General features: G+C 42.9%; 1 protein-coding gene across 2 annotated transcripts in view; it reads left to right on the forward strand.

Annotated features, from left to right (window-relative positions):
- Positions 1-1075: 1075 nt before the first annotated feature.
- The window catches only part of ANKRD26 (ankyrin repeat domain containing 26), an 88605-nt gene continuing 65144 nt past the window's right edge, over positions 1076-24536 (forward strand). For both annotated transcript variants that reach the window (XM_075208968.1, XM_075208967.1), the window contains exons 1-4: positions 1076-1451; positions 8292-8406; positions 8509-8682; positions 24063-24169. In XM_075208968.1, coding sequence (XP_075065069.1) covers positions 1246-1451; positions 8292-8406; positions 8509-8682; positions 24063-24169 — 602 coding nt within the window. In that variant the 5' untranslated portion in view covers positions 1076-1245. The remainder of the gene's footprint in view (positions 1452-8291; positions 8407-8508; positions 8683-24062; positions 24170-24536) is intronic.

Genomic DNA, 24536 nt, shown 5'->3' on the forward strand with positions numbered 1-24536 from the left:
ATCCTGTTCTTTCACTGTTAGATTTTGTGGAGATTATTTTTTTTAGTAAGTTTTACATACATTTAAAGTTTGTTTTCATTTCCTGACTGTAAAGGTTGTGTGGGTAGTAATATAGATTGGTGACTGAGTGTAATGCAGAGAATTGTGTTAGATGTCATGTTTCTTTGATGTATATAATTCTCATTTGTGAAGTGATGCAGTAGTTTTTGTGGAGGAATTGCAGAATTGGGTGTTAAGATCCTATTCGTTCCTATTGGTCCATTTTACCCCTTAATGTTGTATATAGTCTTTTATTTTTGAAAAAGTCATTTTGGGATTTATTTTTGTTGAATTTTTTTATTTAAAAAAATCAACCCTTGCAAAACTGCAGCTACTTATTCAAAATGCTATCTGTGCCCACTTTGCCACCTGATTGTATGCCCAAAACAGTGTTGGGCCAGGCAAAAGACAGATGTTTTATATGTAACTGACCACCCTGTGTTGATTTCCACTGTCAAATTGGTGGTCCAATGGCATTTAACCCTTGCAAAACTGCAGCTACTTATATAAAATGTGGTGACTTTGCCCCTGATTTCATGCCCAAAACCTTGTTGGGTCAGGTGAAATACTATTGCAGTTTATATAAAGGACTGTTAATCTGATGTGAAATTAGTGATCCAGTTTGATTTAATCCTTTAAAAATAAACTTTTCTGAATAAAAAGCTGGAGCATGAATAAGAAGCTGGAGCATAAATAAGTGAATAAGAAGCTGGCGGAATAAGAAGCTAACTTCAGCCTCGTTCTCAGACATACGTTGAATCCGTTCAAATTATCAATAGGAGCCATCATAACTATGGAAGGGGTAAATTGCATCCCGCTGGTCACAAACGGTTAACACAAGCTGCAATCCAGTTTTATAATAAAGTATTATCAGCGTGATTAAAATAACTGCTCACTGATGTCATTAGTTAGCGCTATTATGCTATAGTTCAGAAATGTCTCCAGCAAAATGGCTCCTGTCTCGAAGACAGGACGTTACAGCTTTGTTCGAGGTCATTCGACGAGACCTATCCATGATTGGCTTCCGTCTTAGTAACGGAGGCGGTACTTAGCAACAACCAGCTGGTGCTGTGTTGTGAGTGATACCCTCGGGTAGGCACAGAGGTCTCCATGGGGTGTCGCTGGTCCGGGTATCTATATCTATAGACATGCTATGGGACGCTCGTCTATATTGACTTGCATATGTGATTGTCGCTCTCACCGGAGATGAAGAAGATCTTCAGCTTCGGAAAGAAGAGAAAGAGCGGCCCTTCTGCCAGTGTCTCGGAAACCGGCAGTGTGCTGTCAGTGGGCTATGAGCTGAAGGATAAGGATCTGAGCAAGGTCCATCGCGCTGCCTCCTCAGGGGATGTGGCCAAGATCAGGCAGCTGCTGCCTAAGCAGGACATCAACCAAGTGGACAAGGAGAACCGGTGAGGAGTGCTGAGTGCTGTAATGTCATTTTACTTACATCGCTGCTGTAATTACTTCCTGCAAGGCTAGAGCTGGCAGGCAACTATGTCCCAATTAATGTGCATCAATTTTCAGCATGACCTATAAGCTTTGCAGTCTGTGTCTACCTTGGGGTTGTGGAGCTACAAGTGCCAGTTGTTCGCCTTTGGATATGCTTTACACTGTAGTTCCATGCTGGGCAGGCGCGGGATGTCAGCCCGGGGGGCACACGCCGCACAGGCGGCCTCATCACATGACACGTGATGCGGCCGCATCACGTGTCATGTGATGCGGCCGCGCATTGATTGTGATTGTGAGCGGCCCGGGGGGCCGATGCCCCCCGGCCCAGCCTGCCCCTGATGCTGGGTGAAGTTAAAGGTTGCCCTCCTGTGGTCTCCACAGTAGTACCAACAAACCCTTCTCAGGACAGTGTAGCATCTGATACACTATGGGGCATGTTCAATTGTTGCGGGTTTCCGCGGCGTTAAAACTACCACCGTTATTATGGTATAGCTGGATTTCAGCTCGCGGCTCAGGGAGCTGCGAGCTGAAATCCAGTGAGAAAACTACCGTAATAACGGTTTTCCGCGCACTATTACCATAATAACGGTAATGGTGAGCAGAGCACGAGATTTTCGGCATTTACGCCGACAATTGAATATGACCCTTAGGGTGATATTCAATTGTTAGCAAGTTTTGTTTTTTTGTTTTTTGACCGTGTTAAGTCATTTTAACGCTTTTTTTTTTTTTTTTTTTTTTCTTTTAAAAATCATTTACGAGTGGGTTAACTTTACCCGCAATTCAATTCCATTTTTAACGCTACGTTTTTTTCAAGAAACGGTCCTCTCGTGCTCCAGTAGAAGGTCTATTGAAAGTATAGGGTGTGAGAGAGGCAGCTGCGTTAAAAACTATTCAATTGTTTTTTAACGTGGTGGGTACAACAGGAAAATATGCTGTTTTATCTTGCACCTCCTTGGGGTGTGTTAAAAATAAAAAAGCTCTGAAAAGTTTTTGAAATCATGTAATAATGTTGAAAAAAAGTTAAACTTATGTTTATCACTTAATGCCTAACTTGTGTAAGTTGATTTTCTTGTGAAAAAATATTGAAATAAAAAAAATAAAATCACTAATTAAACTATATATTTATGTATGTTTTTGGTACAAATATGAATGTAGTAATGTGTTTTGATATGGTATAGATGATTGTATGGTAAAAAAAATAGTTCAATAAAAAATATGCTAAAGAAAGTTATGTAAATATTATCAATGTGTAATGCAATCTAATGTATGCAAAACCTTTTTTTGTGTTATACATGACAGCGTTAAAACTCCCCTAAGATCTCGCAAACACAATTTTTAACGCGCGGGGGGAAGCATTCCCTATTTTTCAATTGAATTGCATGAGTTTTCCCGCTGCGTTAACTCAAAATGGTCTCTAGTGCCGTCAAAAACCCTCAGGAGATTTTTTTTTTTTGCACGGCAGGGAAAAAAATCGCTAACAATTGAATACCCCCCCTTAGAGACTAATATTATAGTACAGTTTAAAGAATAGCATAACTTATTCATCTACTACCTCCCCCCCCCCCCCCCCCCCCAAAAAAAAAACAATTTCTGACAGGTTTAAATAGTTATGACTTGGTCGATGCCTTTAGAACGAACTATACAGTGACTTATAATCATTTACAGTAAGGGTGTATTGGTGTACATTTTCCGTTCAATATTGCTCTTATTTAAAATTGGGCACTACACTAGTTAAATTATATGTTAAATGATCACTGTCTCTACATTCAGTTCCCTAATTATGTACTAATACAATAGTGCATGTTATTGATTTGATAGTGAGGGTTGAGGTTCCCATACTCCGGAGAAATGTACATGTGCAAAGTCTTTGTTACAGACCTCTGGTAAAACAGCATTTACCTCAATGACTCTAGACTCTAAAAATAAGTCTTATTAAATTGTAATCCAATTATTTTATTATCCTGACTGTGTGGCTGCATGTTAAAGCTTTTTGCTGTTATTGCAGTTTACAATCCTGTTTGCCATTGCTGTTAAGTACGTCAACAAATTCCTCTTCCTACTCAGTTCCCCTACATAAGTGAGACCTCTTCAATGTACACACTGCCATGGTAACCCATACAAACATCTTTTGTTAAATATCCAAGGTGCTAGTTTATCTGCACTCTGACACATGTCTTGTCAACTAACTGACTAACCATTGTTTTGTGTGATCACATTCCAGTGTATCACATTTTAAATAACTACCCTTTGGCACCTCTTTTTTTTTCTTGCGCTGTTCATTTAAGTAAGTTTTGATAAGGCATTTTGTAATATACAAGGTATGAATTTGTAAATACATTTCAATAACACGTCTAGTCATTCAAACGTGTTACTTTTTATTAATTAAATAATACGACATCATGGCATCTTTGTTTTTACTAGATTATGTTTTGATTTGCAAATGGTGAAACAGATGAGTCTGCAGTTTGTGTAAGACCCAGATTATCTTGGCATTATCTTATTGTGCTTTGTTTGCAAGTCTTCTTCATAGTCTCTATTATTTTATTTGTTTTTCATTTTTACTGGAGTTTTATATATATACTACATGGTCAAAAGTATGTGAAAATATTACATTCTTTTGTACTGGTTGAACATCTCTTTCCAGAACCATGGAAATTAATATGCAGTTTGTACCCCCTTTGCCTTCAGTCTTCTGGGAAGGCTTTCCTCTAGATTTTTGAACATTGCTGGGATATGCATCCATTCAGCCACAACAGCATTAATGAGATTGGATATTGATCTTTGACAATAAGGCCTGTTTCCCATTTGGTTTTCCAATTCATCCCAAAGTTGTTCAGTGGGGTTTAAGTCAAGGCTTTGTGCGGTCCAGGCAGCAAACAGGATAGTCAGGGCCTAAGCAAAAGTCTGATATCAGGAAGCAGACAGGATTAGTGAACAGCATTGAAATGATAGAGTGTGAACACTAAAACCAGCAAGGTTTGATATAGGTAGCTATTTAAGGCATCAGGAACCAATGAGAATCACGTCAGGTTCTGCCTCCAAGTGACATAACGGATCATGTGATCACACTACACAAGTAAAGAATTGAATGCTCCTTAATAGAACCAGCAAGGCCAGTCATTCCTAACTGCACAGAGAGCAGTTACATGCTGTACCTAAAGCTGGGTACACACACTGAAGAATTGTTCAGACCGACGTGCTATCTCAAACGATTATACCTACGACTGAAGGTCCGATCAGTCTGACGATTCATGCATACACACTGACACGATTTACCTTCAGATCTGCGCTCTTCATCTGGTCCTTTGTCTGGTCCTCTAGTCCGGAGAATGACAGCACAATATTAATTCATTCACTACTGTCGCACTGATTAAAACCACCTTGTTATAGCTATCCACATGTCCTAACGACTTTCGTTAGCTTCTGTGACTCTGAAACGAAATATTCTGTTTCAAAACGAACAAATGAATTATTCCTTCTACAGCACTCTCTACATTTATTCACTCTGACATTCATTGCGAACATCGGCTGAAAAGAGCCCAACTCTATGGAGATCTTCAGCATGAGTACATGCACACTACATGATCGTTAGGTGATCGGAAAAAATTGAACGGTACGACGATAATCGTCTATTTGGGCAGACTTTCGACCATCGTGTCACTACACACACTGACCCGACTTTCGAACGAGTGGTCGTATGTCGGCTGGTTGAGCCGATTATTGGACAAAACCCTGTAGTGCAGGCCTGTCCAACCTGCGGCCCTCCAGATGTTGTGAAACTACAAGCCCCAGCATGCTTTGCCAGTAGACAACCTGTTGATAGCTGGAAGGGCATGCTGGGACTTGTAGTTTCACAACATCTGGAGGGCCGCAGGTTGGACAGGCCTGCTGTAGTGTGTACCCAGCTTTACAGAGAGGTATGTTTATTTTACTGAAGGGACTCTCCTTGTTTTCCTGGGATGGATCCCAGAATGTCTGTGTTGTGCCGCTTAGAGAAATGCTAGCTCGGTGGAAGATAGGTTCCGGGTCACTATCTACTCATACAAGAAAATGTGGGGACAAAATTATTTCTAACACAAAAATGATTAAGTGACAACACCTGTCAGGGCGTAACTTGGCACACTGCAAGCCCCATAAGAGATTGAGTCCTGCTGATGCTGCATATGAATCCTCTCCTCTGGTACATACATTGGGCCTGACTCATTAAGACACACACACTGAGCACATCGTGCGTTTGTTTGTTTTAAACCGTACGTAAATCAGCTCTGCATACTCTCGAAGTCAACAAGGAATGGATCTAGAGATATGTTGTGGTATTGATTACGGGTGTAGGTTTACTCTGCTCTACTAGACCAGACACTGCAGGATATTTACAATATATTTGTGGAAAACAAAATATCAAGAATGCACAGCAAAAAAAATATTAAGCAATTAATGTTACCTGTCGATAATATAGTCATTTAGGATTATAAATGGAAATAAGAAAAAAAATGTTTTTTTTCCCCCCTGCTTGGAAAAACATTTATTAGGCTGTCCTTTATCTCTACTGTTCATCGAATATATTTTGACAGTTGCTGCTGTCAAAATGTAGACAGATACTCTTAGGCAAATAAATAGAAAGCTTATCTGATGTATTAAGACAAAGCTTGTGTAGATTTTCCACGACACATTCACAATGAGGGCTTCCAGTGGACATATAAAGTAAACAAAGGCTAGTTAAGGTCATGTCTGGTGTACTATTTAAGGATTGATTTATGAAATCTAAAGGTATAAAAACTTGCACATAACATATAAAAACAAAAATTATAACTATCATCAATAAGCAGAGAAAATGTGGCACAACATGGACATTGCTAAGATCTGGACGTCCCTTCGAAGTTGACTAGACAAGGAGACTACCAGGAGGCCTAAGGCAACATTAAAGGAGCTGCAGAAATGTATAGCAGGCACTGGTTACTCCCTGCATGTGACAACAATCTCCCGTAGTCTGCGTATGTCTGGGCTAAGGCGTAGGGTAGCAAGACGGAAGCCATTTCTCTCAAAAAGAACATCCATCCATCTAAATTTTGAAAACAAAATACATTCAATTACCCTAAACCATGAGGGAAAGTGTCCTGACGAGACCAAGGTTGAACTGTTTGGCCTTAATTCTAAAATATATGTTTGGTGCACAGACAGTAGATCTCATCACCCAAAGAATACAATGCCCACTCTGAAGCATAGTGGTGGCAGTGCTTTGGGTCTGCTTCTCTTCAGACGGGACAGGGTCACTAGTCAGGGTAGAGGGCAGTATGAATAGCTCCAAATATCCAATAAGTTGGCCTCTGTCAGAATGGTGAAGAGGAATTTCACTTTCCAACATAATGAAGTATATATCCAAGTCATCCAAAGAATGGCTTCATAAAAGGAAGTTCAAAGTCTTGGGGCTAGATTTACTAAGCTGCGGGTTTAAAAAAGTGGGGATGTTGCCTATAGCAACCAATCAGATTCTAGCTGTCATTTTGTAGAATGCACTAAATAAATGAAAGCTAGAATCTGATTGATTGCTATAGGCAACATCTCCACTTTTTCAAACCCGCAGCTTAGTAAATCTAGCCCTTGGAATGGTCCAGTCAGAACCCAGACCTCAATCACATAGAAAACCTGTGGAATGACCTAAAAAGGTTGTGCACAGGAGATTGACCTTGAACTTTTTTGCAGGGGGAGAGTGGGTAAGTCCAGTTGTACGAAGTTGATAGACTTATTCAAAAAGACACACCACTATATTAAAAGCAAAAGTGCTTCCACAAAGTTTTAGTTTAAAGGTGTGCGCCCTTATGCAAACAGGGTATTGTAGTTGTTTCGTTTTTTTTTTTTTTTAATTATTTCACTCCTTTTCCTAAAATTTGTCTATTTGTTTTTCAATTAAAAATTGCTGGTTGCAAGGTAACATTAAAGGTTGAAAAAAGCTCTGTCATGATTTATCTTTTTCAGGCTTTTCATTACAAACATTTGCAATTTCAATAAATGTGTGCAGACTTATTATATCGATTGTATAGCTCAAGTGCTCCTCTAATACATGTAAAGTAATAGTGGTCAGAATCAGGGATCCTGGTACTGCTGTTATCAAATAATCAAGCTTAGTGAATTACGTGAAACGTCAATTGTGCAAACCAACTTCTGTCTACAACTACCAAGAAAGTAAACGGCTTTGACTAATGATGGACCCGGTTGGCAAGTTTTCATAAGAAAGAATGACCTCAATGAAAGTAGATGTAGGAAAAAGTAATTGGATAAGGAAGGTAACTTAATACTTTTTTTTTTATTATTATAATATGTTTCCAATCCCTTAATGGCCTAGTGACAGAAAATTATGACCATTTTAACAGAAAAAAGGTCATCGTAAAACTCACGGCTGTTGACTGTCCTGATTTTAAAGGTGGTAAAATGTCAGTTCCATTTCATTGCTGCTGGCAGCTCAAATACTAACAGATACAGTTTTCAGGTCGCTTTATTTCCCATTGCAGTAAGAACCTTTTAAGCAAAGAATGTATTCCCAGTGTGTACAGAATTTCAAACTTGTGCACGCAAATATCGCTGTCATACTTGTAATAGATACAGACCATTATTTAAATTTGGACGAAATGCAATAGAATTCTGTTTTCTGTTTGGTAAGTCCTTTATGCAAAGAGCATCTAAATTGAGTACTGAGATGAAAATCAATAAATAATGCCCTCAATTGTTTGCCTTACAATAAAATTGCTTTAAAATAACCTGGCATAACCATGCAATTGTTGACATCCATATCTAATCTGTTTCAGGACACCTTTGCATCTTGCTTGCGCATATGGACATTTAGAAGCAGTAAAGTTGTTAGTAGAAAACAAGGCCAAGTTAAATCTTTGCGACAATGATAATCGATCTCCACTAATAAAGGTATGTTGATGCCAAGGCTATTTGTTCTAACAATAAAGAGTTGAGCTATGCTTGTGCTGGGTTTAACTTTTTTTTTTTTTTTTTTTTTAACTTTATTGCTAGGCTATACAATGTCAACATGAGAACTGTTCCACAATCTTGTTAGAACATGAAGCAGATCCTAATCTTGTAGATATTAATGGGAATGCCGCGCTTCACCTTGCTGCTCTTATTCCGTCTATATCCATAGCAAGTCAACTGCTCGAACATGGAGCTAAAGTTGATGCTGTAAATAAGGTAAGCAATGCTTTGCATGAGCTAAGTTACAAGCCACAGCAATAAGAAAGCATGACCGTTGCAATATTCAAAGTGCATTTTTGTCTTTTTTTTTTCCAAGAGGATCATGGACAGTAATACCCCTGAGTGAGATTTAAACTCAGTAGGAGCTTGCTGCTTTTTGGATCTCTTTCAAATCGCAATGGATGTTTGTGCTTTTGAGGAATATGAGCAGATGTGCATATTTCTCTCTTTGTAACTCTAAATGTAGTAGATCACTTGCAGGTGAACTACAATCATAAACAATTTTTTATTTTTTTTATGTTTCATGGTCAAACTTATTTATCAATAATCTGAAATTAAGTAGCTTCCAGGCCACTTTTTTTGTTCAATTCTAATAGTGGGTTTTTTTCCCTCGGACTGTCATAAGCAGTAAAAATGTGTGAAACTATAGCGCTTTAGGTATATAAAAATGAGATGTTCTATAGGGCAGAAATGAAAAAAATTGACATAAACCATAGTTATTAAAAAAACAAAAACAAATGTGTGCTATAAAATTTGCACATCAAAATATGTAGGATAGTAAGTCTATATAACTCAAGTGACTGGGACAGGGTAGTTTGTTAATTTTCCTATAAAGAATTTTAAGATATGGGAATACAATTTAATGTAGGGCCATGGCTATATCACCATATAAGATAAATTGCTCTTACTCTTTTTATGTATTTGACACTGTTTTTTTTTTTATAATTCTTTATTTTGAATGGTCAAGCAATACAAGGTATACAAGATTCAAAATCTGAAAGTTACAGTGTGTGCATAGGAAGACATTTACATTGTACTGAAATCCTGGAAGGACATCCACAGGGAACTTAAGCTGTAAAGTGACCAGTTTTTTATATTATTTCTTGCTTTATCTTACATAGATCAGACAACATCAAAATAGAATTGGGGGGGTTGTAAGAGAGGGGGGGTGGGAAGGAAGACCACAGAAGTTAGGCAGGGGTACAGTCAGGGGGAAGGTAATGAATGTGTGTTAGAGGGTCAAGGGTTGGTAGAGCAGGAGCAGGGACTCACTCGCCACACATGGGCCTCCACGAGGAAATCAAGTATCAGAGGGAAACGCGCTTGCCGCCATTTGCCATGGAGCCCAGACTTGGGTGAAAGCGTAACCTCTATCGTGTAGATGGTAAGTAATCTCTTCCATTGCTGCCACATTCCAAATTTGTTTTTTAAGGGCCGAAAAAGATGGAGAGGAAGCACGCTTCCAGTTGAGGGCAATAAGAGATTTGGCGGCTGTGAGGATGTGCGCCGTCAGTTTTTTGGCGAATTTATCAAGATCCGGGGGAGGGTAACAAAGGAGAAAGATCCAGGGGTCCTTTGCAATGGGAATCTCAAATAAAGTATTGATAAAGCCATGGATCGCGTCCTAGAAGGGAGCGATAATTGGACAAGTCCACCAGATATGTAGCATAGAACCCCTGTGGCCGCAATTCCGCCAGCAGTCCGGCGACGCGGAGGGGAACATTGCGTGAAGTCGAGTGGGGGTATAATACCAGCGATAGTAAATTTTATAGGATGTTTCTTTTAGTCTGGTCGATATAGAGCTTTTGGCTATCCCCAGTCTCATGTCCTCCCAGGCCTCCTCATGTGGCGGAGGGCCGAGATCTCTCTCCCACTCAACTTCGTGGGGGAGCTGAGGGTGAAGAGTGGAATTGAGAAAGATACTATAAAGTTGTGATATCATGCCCTTGGACATGGGGTGGTGTTTGCATAGGTTCTCAAATGGAGTGAGGGGACGCAATATAGAATTGGGTGGCAGGGATCGCAAAAAATGGCTGATTTGAAAGAACTCAAAGGGGCTAAGCGTCCGGCCTGGGGAGTGAAACTGTAGCTCAGCTAGTGGAAGCCACTGGCCCTGTTTCGAGAAATCTGATGGAAATTTAAGGCCGGCCTGAGTCCAGAGACGATGTCTCAATCTAGAGAGGTCGGGAGGGAATATGGGGTTAAACCAGATGGGGGTCAGGGGAGAGAGGGCAGATGTAAGCTTTAATTTGAAGGAGTAGGAATCCCAAATCTTATCGTCAAATTTAATGGTGGGAAGGAGTTTGGAGGGCGAGGGGCGGTGTATAGGGGATAAACCCCAAAGTGGTGTCAGATCAGGGAGGGCAGTATGCGCCGCCTCTAGATCCAGCCATGACATGGAACCTGAGGGGGCATATGATGCAACAATTTGAGAGAAGTGAGAAGCTAGGTAGTACATCTTAATATCGGGTAGACCCCTCCCACCACCGGGAATAGGCTTCTTCAGGACAACCACCGATACCCGTGGGGGCCTATGATTCCAAATAAACCGAGTGAGGGCCTTCTGGATGTTGGATAGGAGGGTGGCAGGGACAGGAACTGGTAGGGTTTGGAAGAGATACAGCCATTTGGGTATGATGTTCATTTTTACTGCGATGATGCTACCCAGCCACGAGATAATAAGGCGGTTCCAGGAAGCCAAATCAGATTGCGTTTTGGCGAAGAGAGGTGGCAAATTCTCTTGGTAGAGGAGGTCGTATCGGGATATGAGGTAGACTCCCAGATATTTTATTTTTCTAGTCTGCCACTTGAATTTGAAAGAGGACCGTAACACTTCGGCCTCCTGGGGGGAGACATGGAGCAATAGGGCCTCTGATTTTGTATAATTTATTTTATAGCTAGATATGTCACCATAGGCCTGGAGAGCATTATACAGGTTAGGTAGGGAAATCGTTGGTTGGGAGAGTGAGAGCAGGACATCGTCCGCAAAAAGCGAAATTTTAGAGTTGATGTCCCCCACCTGCACACCAGAAATATTAGGGTCATGGCGAATTTGAGAGGCCAGTGGTTCAATCACCAGAGCAAAAATAAGGGGAGAGAGGGGACAACCCTGCCTCGTGCCGTTTTGGATGGCTAACGGGTTTGAGGGTACCCCGTTGATCAAGACTTTAGCTGAGGGTGAGGAATATAGTGCCAGGACGCCAGTGAGGAAGTTGCCAGCGAAGCCAAAGGCCTCAAGAGCCGCGTTCATGAAACCCCAAGAGATCCTATCAAACGCTTTTTCAGCGTCTAGAGAGAGGATTATAGTGGGAGATCTCCTGGTGTTTGCAATGTGTATGATATCAATGTCTCTTCTGGTGTTGTCCCTCGCCTGGCGGCCCGGAATAAATCCCACCTGGTCATAGTGGATCAGCGAGGGGAGGAATATGTTTAAACGATTTGCTAGGATCTTAGCGAAGATCTTTAGATCCAGGTTGAGAAGGGAGATGGGTCTGTAGCTGGAACAATGAAGTGGGTCCTTCCCATCTTTTGGGATCACTACAATTCTAGCTTCAAGCATTTCAGGTGGGAAGGGGGTTCCTTGTAGGACACCATTGTACAGGGAGAGCAGGTGAGGGGCAAGCACACTCGAAAATTTTTTATAATAAGCTGCCGTAAATCCGTCTGGGCCTGGAGATTTTATTTGACACTGTTTTACAGTTTATGACCTAGTTATATGGGAACATAAGTATAACTTTTTTTTGCAGAGGAATATACGGGGGGGGGGGGGGGTTCAGGGATTGGGATTTTTGTTTTTAATTGGTGTTTAAACTGTTATATGTAATTATATAGGTCGCATATTTATGCTGTTTTACTTTATGTAGGATACTTAATTAGATCTTTACAAATAGACTAATTATAAAATATTTGGGGTGAGGTTAAATGATATAAGTGCAAGACTATAAAAGTTGTATATATGCCATTGTATAAGGAGTTTTTTGTCCAACTGAAAAAACATCTAAATAAAAAGTCTTTAGTAAAGTCCAACTCATCAGAGGATTTATTACCGGGTTGGAGGTCTCATATCACTTTCTTCTCTACATTTTGCACGGTGTTTGCTGAGCTACAAGAATCGGTCACAGAGAGACATGCTGCATTTAATTAATAGCCTTTGAAGATGGCCACATGTTTTCAGACACATTTTCTTGGCTCTGGAGAGTTTTACAGTGCCGACATTTAGGAGGAACACTGCAAGATGTATTCACAAGACATTTTCTGCTTGTAAACTGGAGGATAGATTAGTTGGGGCACTACAGTACCTAAGGAACCTCTTCAGGTTTATAGTGTATTTGAAGTATTTCTATGGTTTCACTTCCATTTGACTATAACTCATGACAGTCTAACATTGGAAACATTTGTTCAGATTTGGACATTGATGATCATAATAGTGAAGTGATTGTTATTTGATCCACTTGCAATTAATGCAAATTCTCATTCAGCTGATTTGTGTACTTTTCAGGGACTATAAGGTTCCTGTATTTGTAGAACCACTACATGGCCAAAAATATGTGGACACACGAACATCACATCCATGTGTCCTTGTTCTCGTTCCAAAACCATGTCATTAATATGCCATGGTTTTGGAACGAACATTTTTTTTTTGACGGATCTCAATTTGTGCTCAAGGGGCATTGTCCTGCGGAAACAAGAAAGGGTCTTCCCAACCCCAGACCATTATTCCTCCTCCATCACCAAAGAGAAGTTTTCCTGTACATCAAGTTGTGAAATAACTTATTCATAAGGAATGGGTGCAGGTGGAAAAGAATTTATAACTTCGACTTTAGAATGTATGTATCCATTCAGTGATGAAGAGGCTCAGAAATGGAGCTTGGTTCCGAAAATAGATGCTCCTATAACTAATATGTCAGTCAAAACTACTATTCCCCTTTGAAGATGGTGGTCCTATAAAGGATGATATGAATAGAAAGATGGAGAGTTGTGTTTGAAAAGCTTCACGTTTCATTTGGAACCACTTCGAAGTCAGGCGTGGCCATGGCCTCAGTAGCCAGAACGTTCAGACTCACTCTGCAAATGTACAAGAGAAAGTGGGTAGGCAATACATGTTGAAACGTATTGATGTTATGCAGAGAGGCATATAATTTTTGTGTGAATCCTCTTTGGACAGCTTTTTGTTTTTTCTTTTTTTAATAAAGTATTTTGGCTTACAATACACCAACAAAAAATCGAACAACCTATGTCGCTATAAACATTGTATAGTGATATCATGCGAACCGTTAAGATGAGGATCATCGAGACATTTTCATTCATTAATGCATATATGAGGTAAATAACATATTTCCCATGAGTTGTCTCTAACCATGTAGAATGAGTGAAATTGCATGCCAGATCAGACGTAATTGAAGCTAATGAGGCTATGCAGGGTCGATGGCTAGCTACTACCCCAGTCCTCCTGAGTTTGTTTTGTTCTACACAGAGTGTTATAGCGCACCCTCGCTCTCTTACCACTCCAAACCAGTAAAATAAGATGTTTATTAATATTTTAGAAAACCTGGAATGGTAGGTAATCCACGGAGTGCTGAATGGGGTATAAGTACTTCGGTAGGATCACCATTTTTATTAGGTTGATTCTACCAGGGAGTTTACACTGTGTGGCTTTTGGTCTTTAAATATTCCGCTATTGGGTCAATATTTAGAGCAACATATTCGGATGCATAGGCTGTAATCCAGATGCCCAAATACTTGCACCTGCTGGTTTACAGAAGTGACTGACAATGCACAGCACCAGGCAGAGGTTGCCACCTAATCAGAAAAAATACAGATAGTCAACTGAGTCAAAGGCCTTGGCCGCATCCAAGGACACGAGCACTGCCCTCTCCCCAGCCGATTGGCTCCTCTGAATCTGCGTAAATAATCTTCTGTCGTTAGTAAGCGTAGAGTTGCTGGGCATAAACCCTGTCTGGTCCGGGTGGACAACCATGTGGAAGAACCCATTAAGCAGTATGGATACGATTTTTGCGAGCATCTTGGCATCTGTTATATTTGGGGAGATAGGGCGATATGAACCTAGGTACAAAGAATCTTTATCAGGTTTCAATATAAGGATGATAATGGCCTCAGATATAGAGGGTGGAAGTGAAACAAACAACAGCAACTGATTATAGGTCTCTAACAGCCTAGGGACAAGGAAGTTGTTGTACTGTTTATATACTTCTATCGGAATACCATCAATGCCCTGAACTTTGTGGTTGGGAAATGAGGATATGGCTGCCGCAATTTCCTCAGTGAAGGGGGGAATAAAGCAAATCAACCACATTTTGGGACATTCTCGGGAATCTTACACCTCTCAGGTAGGTTGTAAGCTGGGTGGCTGTATATCTAGCTTGCATGGATTATATATTGCTTTAGTATTCATAAAACACTCCTGAAATTTTGGCCACAGTATATTGTTTAACATTATGTTTGTCTATAATGGCTGGAATTGTCCTACTGGACATCTCAAGTCTCACCAGACATGCCTAGTATCTGCCCCCCATGTCTGCTTGGAAATACTGATTGTGTCTGGAGCAGAGAAGCCTTTGGCTTTGACTGGATTGATTTCCTATATGACAAGCAGACTGTGCCTGAAGCCATTTCAGTCTATCATCACCAGTATGTGATCCAATATATGATATATAAGACCTCTAGGTCTCTACATCTGTGCTCCAGCTCTCCCTCCCTTTGCCTATTGAGCTTTTTAATACTCGAAATCTCTTCTATAAAAATTCCCCTTATAAAAGCCTTCAAGCAATCCCACAGCACAGCTAGGTTGACTCCCAACTCATTGTCCATAAAGTACCCTTTCCAGAGACATGCCAGGCCAGTTCCCTCACCAAGTCTGGACAGCCATTGGGGATTCAGTTTCCAAAACCGGAGACCCCTCGGCCTTAAAGTCAAAGACAGCAAGGATAGGAGAGTGGTCGGAGATGCCCCTAGGGAGGTACTCCACCCCGGTGAGCAAGGGGACCAGAGTGTGCAAGGCAAGGACCTTATCTGTCCTGAACAGGGAGTGGTGTGTTTGGGAGTGACTAACCTCTGGGTTCTCAAATCTCCATACATCAACCAGCCCCATATCTTCAATAAATTTACCAAAGGTAGTAGACCTCCTGGGCATCAACCAAGGGTCCTCGCGCTGCCTATCTTTGCATACATCTGTTACATTATTGAAGTCCCCCAAACACAGCACCAGTGTGTCTGGAGCCGTGGCAACAAATGCAGCCCCCTTACACATGATGTCACTACTGTATGGAGGGGCTGTAAATGGCCAGGACAGTCAATAGGTTGTAATTAAATGAGGCTCTGAGAAAGACACATTTGTCCGCTGAGTCAATACGCACCTGGTCCAGCACAAAGATAAGCTCTTTACTAATTAGCACTGAAACACCTCTGGAGTAGGTAGAATGGGTGGCATGGTAAGCCCGGCCCACCCATGGCTTTTTGAGGGAAAGAACTTTGCTGCCGGTAAGGTGGGTTTCCAAGAGACACACTACATCAGTACTGGCCTTCTTTATCTGACTTGTGGGGTAGCAAAGAAGTGGGAGCCGCCATCTGCTGTGACCCACAGCCTGAAAGGGAATAGCATAGTATAAAGAAGCTGAAGCTCCCTCTGCTTTTTCTTTGTCGTAATAAACTGTGAGCGGGTCCTTTGAACCTCCACCGCGAAGTCCAAAAACACCATGATCATTTGGTTCCCAAACGGCACAAGAGCTTGTTGCCTGGTCATCCGAATAACTGCATCTGTCTTTAAAGTCAAGCAGCTTTGCAATAAAGGTCTGCCACCCCGACTGTGGGGGCTGTGGTGGCAGTCGATGAGCCCTTTCCACAGAAAGTTGTCCTCACTCCTCCCTCAACTACACATGACTTGCCGCTGTGGAGTTAGATGGGTTGAATGCAGGTCCCCAATCACTTAACTGAGAATGACGGTAGTCCCCGCTGCAGGCAGGGCGCCAGTCTCCTCCTGCTCCATTCAGCAAGATGGCGCCCATGATACGACGGAGAGGAAGGGAACACAGAACCGGCCGCCACAGGACCCGATGGAGCCTCGGGAAGATGCGATCAGGGGCAGACTCGATCAGACAAGGGAGGAAGCTGCCAGTTGCCTGCCGCTATGCTTCTCCGATCACAATGATGTAATGGCGCATGGTGTAGCAAGACTACACAGCCATCGGGCCCATGAGTTGCAAATATTTGTCCAGGCCTCCCAAAGTCAGACAAACAAGTAGCAGCAAGCAGCAGGAGTATATTGGGTGAATATAAACTGCAGAAGCACTGATAATTTAGCAATTTATTAAAAAATAAACAAATATTAGAAATCAACCTTATTAAAAACAATACATTTCATTCATAGGTATATCGGAATACTCCCAATTATTGTCAATCCGGATTGACATATAACAATATAATGAATAATGCCTGTATGAACACCATTACATATACCAGCTGGGTATATCTCCCCTATCGATTGCTATGGAGAAGTGAGCTGATGTAATAGGAGCGAAGTGCTAAGAGGATCCTAATTGCTCCAAATAAAAATAAAACTCTGTCTATTATTGTATACTCCTTGGGAGCCACATGCTCAAAAATATAGATCCGCTGGCTAATAGACTAATAGTTCAAGCTTATTCGGTCCAATAGTGAAGACTCTTAATTGAACCTGTGTGGATAGGCAGTGTGTTGGAATGAAATATCTCACTGAGACAAAATAGGAACTTCTGTGAAAAAGTCAATTAGGACGTCAATAGAACATCCAAACAGTGTTAACAGATTGCACTTGGCTTTCAACAGAGTCCTTGAAATTGCGTCCAGATATTGATCGATCCAAAATACTGCACAGATGCACATCCAACACATTCGATTAAACTCAGGTCCACGGACTGACAATCGGAATTGCTAAATTATCAGCGCTTCCCCAGTTTATATTCATTTTTTCACATATTGTGTTTGGCAATCACAGCAGATTGCCAGGTGGGAGCTGTAGATAGCTAGCAGTTATCTTGGTGGTGTATGATCTTTTAGCGCCTGTATTTTGTATGTTTTTGTATATTGGGTTACTGCATGCGAAATCCGTGCTGCAGACTACTTTGATAAAGGATGTACAAGCAGGATAGTGTGGCAGAGTGGGATACTCACATTCTACCCCATTCCAAGCCAGGCCATGCACCCACACCTTTGCTTTATCAGCAAGTTCGATGGCATAAGCAGTTGTGGCTAGGAGAGCCCTTTGAGTACGCTTTTGGTCAGCAAATAGTCAAAAAATTGTTTGGCCAATTTCTCTTTCATCCAGTCTGGGGGACACTGCTTACCATGGGTTGTGGAGGGAGCTTGGGGAGTTGGCACCTAACTAGTTAAGTTTTAGTACTGCCGACAGACCCCTCCCCTCTACAATCCCCGTGGACTCTTCAGTTTTTTTCAGGTGCCCTGGAGTTGGGCAGCGTTTTTTATAGACGACTAGTGTAATTTAAAAAAAAAATTATTTCTTTCTTTTATTTTACTGGTGACAGTGCTGGAGTGTGTTCTATGATAGAGAACACACTCACAGCCAGCAGCGCAGGCATTCCCCTGTCAGCTGGGAGCCAGAGGCTCTCACTGACAGGAAAACTTTCAGAAGGGTGCCTAAACTGAGGAGTGACAAGCGGTCTCATGGACCGCTGCACTCCTCCAGCCTCCCCGATAACCGGCGCTGCCATGACAGGCATAGAGTGCCGGTTATCGGATTTACAAGTAGCGGCGGCCATCTTGGATTTTCGGGCCAGCAGCGCTACGGAGAGAGGAGGAAGGGGGCTATATCACGGTTCCCACCTCATGCATAGGAGGAGGGCGCCGGGTATGTCGCTGCGGAGACCTCTGTAAAGAGGTCTCCACTACCTGTCACGCTCCATTTTTTCTTTTTTTTTCTTTTTACAAGCGTTTTGGAGCTATTGAAGGGGGGGGAGCTAATACATAGAGTTCCCCCCTCCTTCCACAGAGAGATGGTATATCCCTGTCTTCTGGCGCCAATGGAAGCCCGGGAAGAGAGATCAGAGCTGAGGGAGCAGACACTGGACAAACTGCCGTGGACTTCTCTCCTTTATGGCCCTGGGCTAAGTATTGCCTTTAAACACACATATTGTTTATTTCTGTGGAAAAAAGTAGGCTTGTAAGGTTTACATTATAGTCTCCTACTTGCCTACAAAACATTTGGTGTTTAATTATTACAAGTACAACTTTTATTATATAGATCAGTTGTTTCTTGTTATATAATCTGATTTTTTTCTGCATACATATCTCTCTCTATTCTCTCTGTTACACAGCTAGATTAACCCATTAATCTGTGTGTTTGGTGTGCCTTCCTTTATAAAAATGACAGATAAGGGAAAGGGCCCTATTGTAAAATATTTCACTTGTTCAAAATGTCAAGTTAAATTACCGTGTGGGCAGGGGGACCCTAAATTGGCTCTCTGTTCTGCATGTGATGCAGGGGCTTCCACTGTGCAGACTCATCAGTCCACAGCCCCTCTGACGGAGGAGCCGGCCTGGGTGGCCTCCCTGACACAGTCGGTTTCCTCCTTAGCTCAGATGGTATTACAATCTAACCAATTGCTATCTAATATGGCTACTTCGGTGGCTTCTAATAATAACACTCAGCTGGGCCTCCCTGTTACCACAGGGTCTATTGGAGCGTCCTTACCAGGACCTTCCTCCTCCTTTTCTGACCAAACCCCTATCCCCACAGAAGGGGCATGGTCTACAGCTTTCCTTAAAGGTTAAATAAGCTTAACTTGTTGCTTGAGTCCCCAAACATCCCGTCCGCTAAAAGGAAGAGACCTAGATCGGATAACCCTATCACGGTCCTTTCAGATTCTGAGGAATCTTCTGAGGATGAGGAGACAGTTTATTCCGATTCTGACCAAGTTAAGTCTTCGGAACAGGAGGATAGTTCTAGAAACCAATTTGTTAATGATTTGGTTTTTGCAGTTAGACAAGCGTTAGACCTCCCAGAACCGGAGGATCCTACGCCTAGAGACAGAATTCTGTTCAAGAAAGCCAAAAGAAAGGCTTGCCGATTTCCCCCTTCAGGGAACTCGTAGATATTGCTGAAGGAGCATGGAAACAACCTGAGAAGAGGTTCTCAGTTCCCAGAAGATTCTCCTCCTTGTACCCCTTACAGGAGGAGGAGGTAATTCGTTGGGAAAGTATCCCAAAAGTGGATGTTCCTATAGCACGTTTAGCCAAACACACCTTACTTCCAGCTCCTGGTTCAGCGTCCCTTCCGGATGCCAATGACCGGAAGGTTGAATCCCAACTGAAATCTATTTTTGCAGCTGCAGGTTCGTCCTTTAGACCCACATTCGCTTCAGCTTGGCTGGCTAGAGCCATGGAAGTATGGGCAGACCAGCTGGCAGAGACCTTACAGGGTTCTGAATTACTCCCCCTGGCCTCACATTTAAAAGAGGCATCGGGGTACATTTATGAGGCGGCTCAAAACTCAGCGGCTGTCTCCTCCTCTATACAGGCTGCATCCATTTCAGCTAGAAGAACTCTATGGCTGAAATCCTGGGAAGGAGATGCGGATTAAAAAAAGTCTGTTTAAATCATTCCTTTTTCAGCAGCAGGTTTGTTTGGTCCGGAATTAGATACCTTGATATCCCAGGCTACTGGGGGCAAGAGTACTTCCTTGCCGGTTTTCCCAGGTAGAAGCAGAAAACCCAGGTTCAGCTCCTTCCGTCAGCCCTTTCGAGGATCCTCCTTGTCCAGGGGACAGGTGTTTAGGGGTAAACAGCCAAATGCCCGAGGCTCCTCCTCTAGAGGAAGATCTTCTTTTTCGGCCAGGCCTCCAGCACTCAGGAGAAGCCTGCGTCCTGACGACCACTTGTTTCCCCGGGGGGAAACCCCAGTGGGAGGTCGTCTGTCTCTTTTTCTTCAACAGTGGACAGAGTCCTCCCAGGACTCCTGGATTCGGGGCAATATATCAAGGGGATACAGGATAGACCTGCTGGGTCCCAGACCCCATCGGTTCTTCGTAACCCCCCTACCCCGAGATCCATCCAGAAGACAGGCAATACAGGATTGTGTCGCCTCTCTTCTCTCTCAGAAGGTTGTCTGCAGGGTTCCAGAATTCCAAAAGGGACAGGGTTTTTATTCAACTCTGTTCCTTGTGAAGAAGCCGGACGGCTCCTTCCGACCCATTTTAAACCTAAAGACCCTCAATGTGCACCTAAGAGTCGACAGATTTCGGATGGAATCTCTGAGGTCGGTCATAAACGGTTTGGAGAGAGATCAATTTATGGCTTCCATAGACCTAAAAGATGCATACCTCCACATTCCCATTTGGGAGGGCCATCAGTCCCTCCTCAGATTCACTGTAGGACCCTCCCATTATCAGTTTCGGGCCCTCCCTTTCGGCCTCTCCACGGCGCCGAGGGTTTTCACAAAAGTCATGTCGGTTATGGCAGCTCGTCCTCACCTTCTGGGCATCCAGGTCGTGCCTTATCTGGACGACCTGCTCTTCAAATCCTCCTCAGAGAGTTGTTTGCGTTATCACTTGTCCCTTGCCTTGGCGGTTCTCAAGGGTCACGGATGGCTCATCAACCTAAAGAAATCTCAGATGGTTCCGTGTCAACACATGATTTTCCTGGGCCTCATCATGGACACCAGCCAGCAAAAGGTGTTCCTTCCTGTCGAAAAGGCTGCTTCAATTCAAAGCATAACATCTCAGGTCTTGTCCTCCCCCAGCCCATCAATCCACTTGTGCATGCGGCTGCTGGGAAAGATGGTGGCCTCTTTCGAGACCATTCCCTTTGGTCGAGCCCACTCTCGCTGTTTTCAGTGGGACCTGTTGACGAAGTGGTCAGGATCCCATCTACGCCTGGACCTCCAGAAGATCTCTCTATCCCCGAGGTCCAGAGAATCTCTCCAGTGGTGGCTGATTCAGGATCACTTGACAGTGGGAAGATCCTTCTCTCCGGGAGCGTGGATCATAGCCACGACAGACGCCAGCCTGAAAGGTTGGGGGGCGGTAATCCTACACCTCCGCCTTCAGGGCCTTTGGTCGGTTCAGGAATCATCCCTATCCATAAATGTGTTGGAACTGAAGGCTATTCTCTTGGCCCTCAAAGGAGGACAATCCCTCCTCCAGGGCCACCCTGTCAGAATTCAGTCCGACAATGCCACGGCTGTGGCATATGTCAACAGACAGGGAGGAACCAAGAGTGCAGCGGCAATGAAAATTGCAGCCCAGATTTTGTCTTGGGCAGAACTTCATGTTCCGGCAATATCGGCTGTATTCATCCCAGGTATACACAATTGGGAAGCCGACTATCTCAGTCGCAACTAGATGATGCCGGGGGAGTAGTCTCTCCATCCGGAAGTCTTTCAGTCCCTAGTTCAGAGGTGGGGTCTTCCGTTCATAGATCTCATGGCCTCCAGACACAACAGGAAGGTTTTCACGTTTTGCGCAAAGTCAAGAGACCCCTTAGCCGCGGCAGTGGACGTCATGACCATGCCATGGGAGTTCAGGATGGGATACCTATTTCCTCCCATCTCCATGCTTCCTCGCGTTCTCAGACGGGTCAGGCAGGGGGGTCTGCCAGTGATTCTGGTAGCCCCCTCATGGCCTCGCCGAGTCTGGTACGCGGACATAATCTCCATGGCAGAAGGACCCGGGGTTCGTCTACCATCTCGAGATGACCTTCTCCTTCAGGGTCCATTCCGACACCAGAATTTACCTCAGCTCAGTTTAACGGCATGGCTGTTGAAGCCAGCCTATGGAGGGCTAGAGGTTTCTCCCCCAACGTAGTTAATACCCTGATGCGAGCTAGGAAGCCAGTTTCAGCTCGCATCTATCACAGGATTTGGAGAGCTTACATTAGATGGTGCGAAGGTAGGACTTGCCACTCATCCTCCTTTCGCCTCACTCGCTTGTTAGCTTTCCTTCAGGATGGCCTGGAGGCAGGTCTCAGGTTAGGTTCCCTAAAAGTCCAAGTATCGGCACTCTCTGTATTTTTCCATATGAAATTAGCCGATTTACCAGATATCAGGACTTTTCTCCAGGGAGTACTGCATATTCAGCCTCCCTATGTTCCGCCGACAGCACCATGGGATCTCCACCTGGTACTGGAAATGCTTAAAGGGCCTCCTTTTGAGCCCTTGCATGTGTCAGAATTAAAGTGGTTGACCTGGAAGGTCCTCTTTCTTTTAGCTATCGCTTCTGCTCGAAGAGTTTCGGAATTAGGAGCCTTGTCCTGTCGGGAACCATATTTGGTTTTCCACGAGGACAGAGCGGTCTTAAGAACCCTTCCTTCCTTGTTCCGAAGGTAGTTTCGGCTTTTCACCTTAACCAAGACATTGTAGTCCCGGCCTTTTCATCCTCTTCCCAATCTGATCTCCAGACTATGGAAAAGTTGGATGTGGTTAGGGCTCTGCGCATCTATGTAAAAAGAACTTCTCAAATTAGACGTACAGATTCTTTGTTTGTTCTCTATGATGCTAATAAGAGAGGCTGGCCAGCCTCAAAACAGTCCATCGCTAGATGGATTACGGCAACGATTAGACATGCTTACATAAAGGCTAACCGTCCTGTGCCAGAGAGACTTACGGCCCATTCCACCAGATCGGTAGGGGCGTCGTGGGCAGCGAGAATTGGGGCTTCTGCGGACCAGCTTTGCAGAGCAGCCACCTGGTCCTCTGTCCACACGTTTACAAAATTTTACCAATTTAATGTATTTGCATCTACGGATGCAGATTTCGCTCGTAATGCTTTGCGAGCGGGACTTTCAGAGTAGTCCCACCCTTAGGGGGCTGCTTTAGAACGTCCCCATGGTAAGCAGTGTCCCCCAGACTGGATGAAAGAGAAAAGAGGATTTATGTACTTACGTTAAATCCGTTTCTCTGATTCCGTCTGGGGGACACTGCGATCCCTCCCTTCTTCTGTTCTCTTTGTGTGCTCTTGTTTGGCCTTACTCCTAGGGCTTTTTAATAAACTGAAGAGTCCACGGGGATTGTAGAGGGGAGGGGTCTGTCGGCAGTACTAAAAGTTAAATAGTTAGGTGCCAACTCCCCAAGCTCCCTCCACAACCCATGGTAAGCAGTGTCCCCCAGACGGAATCAGAGAAACGGATTTAACGTAAGTACATAAATCCTCTTATTCCATTTGAAGGGTTCTTAATGTTTAGAGACCAGTTAGACACTATTATATGGAATTCATCTGGGATCAAAAATTCTTTCCCTTTTCCTTGTCTCATCAACACTTCAAGGACATGAGAACTTATAGTAGCGTAGGACTTCTCAATAATACATGTTCACCAATTATGTTATTGGTTTCTCCTTTATGTATTGTTTTTAAACACACTGACTGTACTCAGAGGACATTAACTTGGCCTAATGACTGACTGTACCGAATGATCTCTGTGACATGCACCATACTCTGGAGAAAAAAAAGCAGAAAGTTAGTTCTTTTCAGCGCTTTTTTTTGTTCATCAAGTGGGAAGAATTTATATTTGGACTTTTGTTTTTGACTCTTTTTTTTTTTTTTGGTCAGTATGAATTGCTTTTATTGTAATAAATATATATTATTTTGTTTTTAGGAGGACTGTACACCACTTATTCTTGCTGTTAACGAAAATCATGAAGACATGGTTGAGTTTTTAATTAAAAAAGGAGCCAATGTAAATTCACAGGACAAGCTGAAAAGGTAAAAATACGATGATCATACTTGTATATGTAAATATCAGGGAAACTGGGACAGAATCTTTGTATTCTCCAGCAAAAAGCATTTGGCTATGTATTTGGAGATTCTAAATGTTCCTTTACAGTCCACGTCTTACTTACTCACTGGTAGTCTTCTATATTATAGTCCCGAGTTGCAGGGGGTCCACATGGCTTCAATTCTTACCGTCCCAAGAAGAGCCTCTGATAAAATAATAGCAGCGAAGGAACGCATCAGGCACTTTGTGCTTATAGACACCTTTCTTGGAACAGTAAGATTTGAACTCTTGTGGGCCCCTGGAACATCTGACTACAATATATAAGCCTATCAATAAGTAACTAACAATAAAGTA

Source organism: Mixophyes fleayi, chromosome 4 (genome assembly GCF_038048845.1).
Source record: "Mixophyes fleayi isolate aMixFle1 chromosome 4, aMixFle1.hap1, whole genome shotgun sequence".
Taxonomy (NCBI): domain Eukaryota; kingdom Metazoa; phylum Chordata; class Amphibia; order Anura; family Limnodynastidae; genus Mixophyes; species Mixophyes fleayi.